Source organism: Charadrius vociferus, unplaced genomic scaffold (assembly GCF_000708025.1).
Source record: "Charadrius vociferus isolate BGI_N301 unplaced genomic scaffold, ASM70802v2 scaffold321, whole genome shotgun sequence".
Lineage (NCBI taxonomy): Eukaryota > Metazoa > Chordata > Aves > Charadriiformes > Charadriidae > Charadrius > Charadrius vociferus.
Window position 1 is genome coordinate 2,821,778 of NW_009646934.1, and position 335 is coordinate 2,822,112.

At 76.4% G+C, this 335-nt stretch overlaps 1 protein-coding gene across 1 annotated transcript in view; it reads right to left on the reverse strand.

The window, feature by feature from the left end:
* The window catches only part of RHOT1 (ras homolog family member T1), a 27,406-nt gene extending 27,077 nt beyond the window's left edge, over positions 1 to 329 (reverse strand). The window contains 1 exon segment of the mRNA XM_009894792.1: positions 204 to 329. Within this exon segment, the coding sequence (XP_009893094.1) occupies positions 204 to 240 (37 nt within the window). The 5' untranslated portion in view covers positions 241 to 329.
* Between the last annotated feature and the right edge of the window lie 6 nt (positions 330 to 335).

Consider the following 335-nt stretch of genomic DNA (forward strand, 5'->3'; position numbering starts at 1 on the left):
GGCCCGGCGGGGCGGGGGCTCAGCTCTTCTCCCGGCCGCCCTGGACCGCGCTCACCGCCCCATGGCAAAGAAGCCCGGGCAGGGATGAGGGGACCCGCCGCCCCAGGGCGACCTGACAGCCGGCGGCCCGGCGACAGCAGCTCTCTCTCCCCACAGCGCCCCCCGCCCTGCCCCGGGGCCGCCTCGGCCCCTCCCGCACTCACGTTCTCCCACCAGCAGGATCCTCACGTCCTTCTTCATGGCCCCGCTCCCTGGCCCCGCCGCGGGGCGGCTCACATCGGGCTCAGCGGGGGAAACAGAGCCGCTGCGGCCTACGGTCCCCTCACGCCGCGACC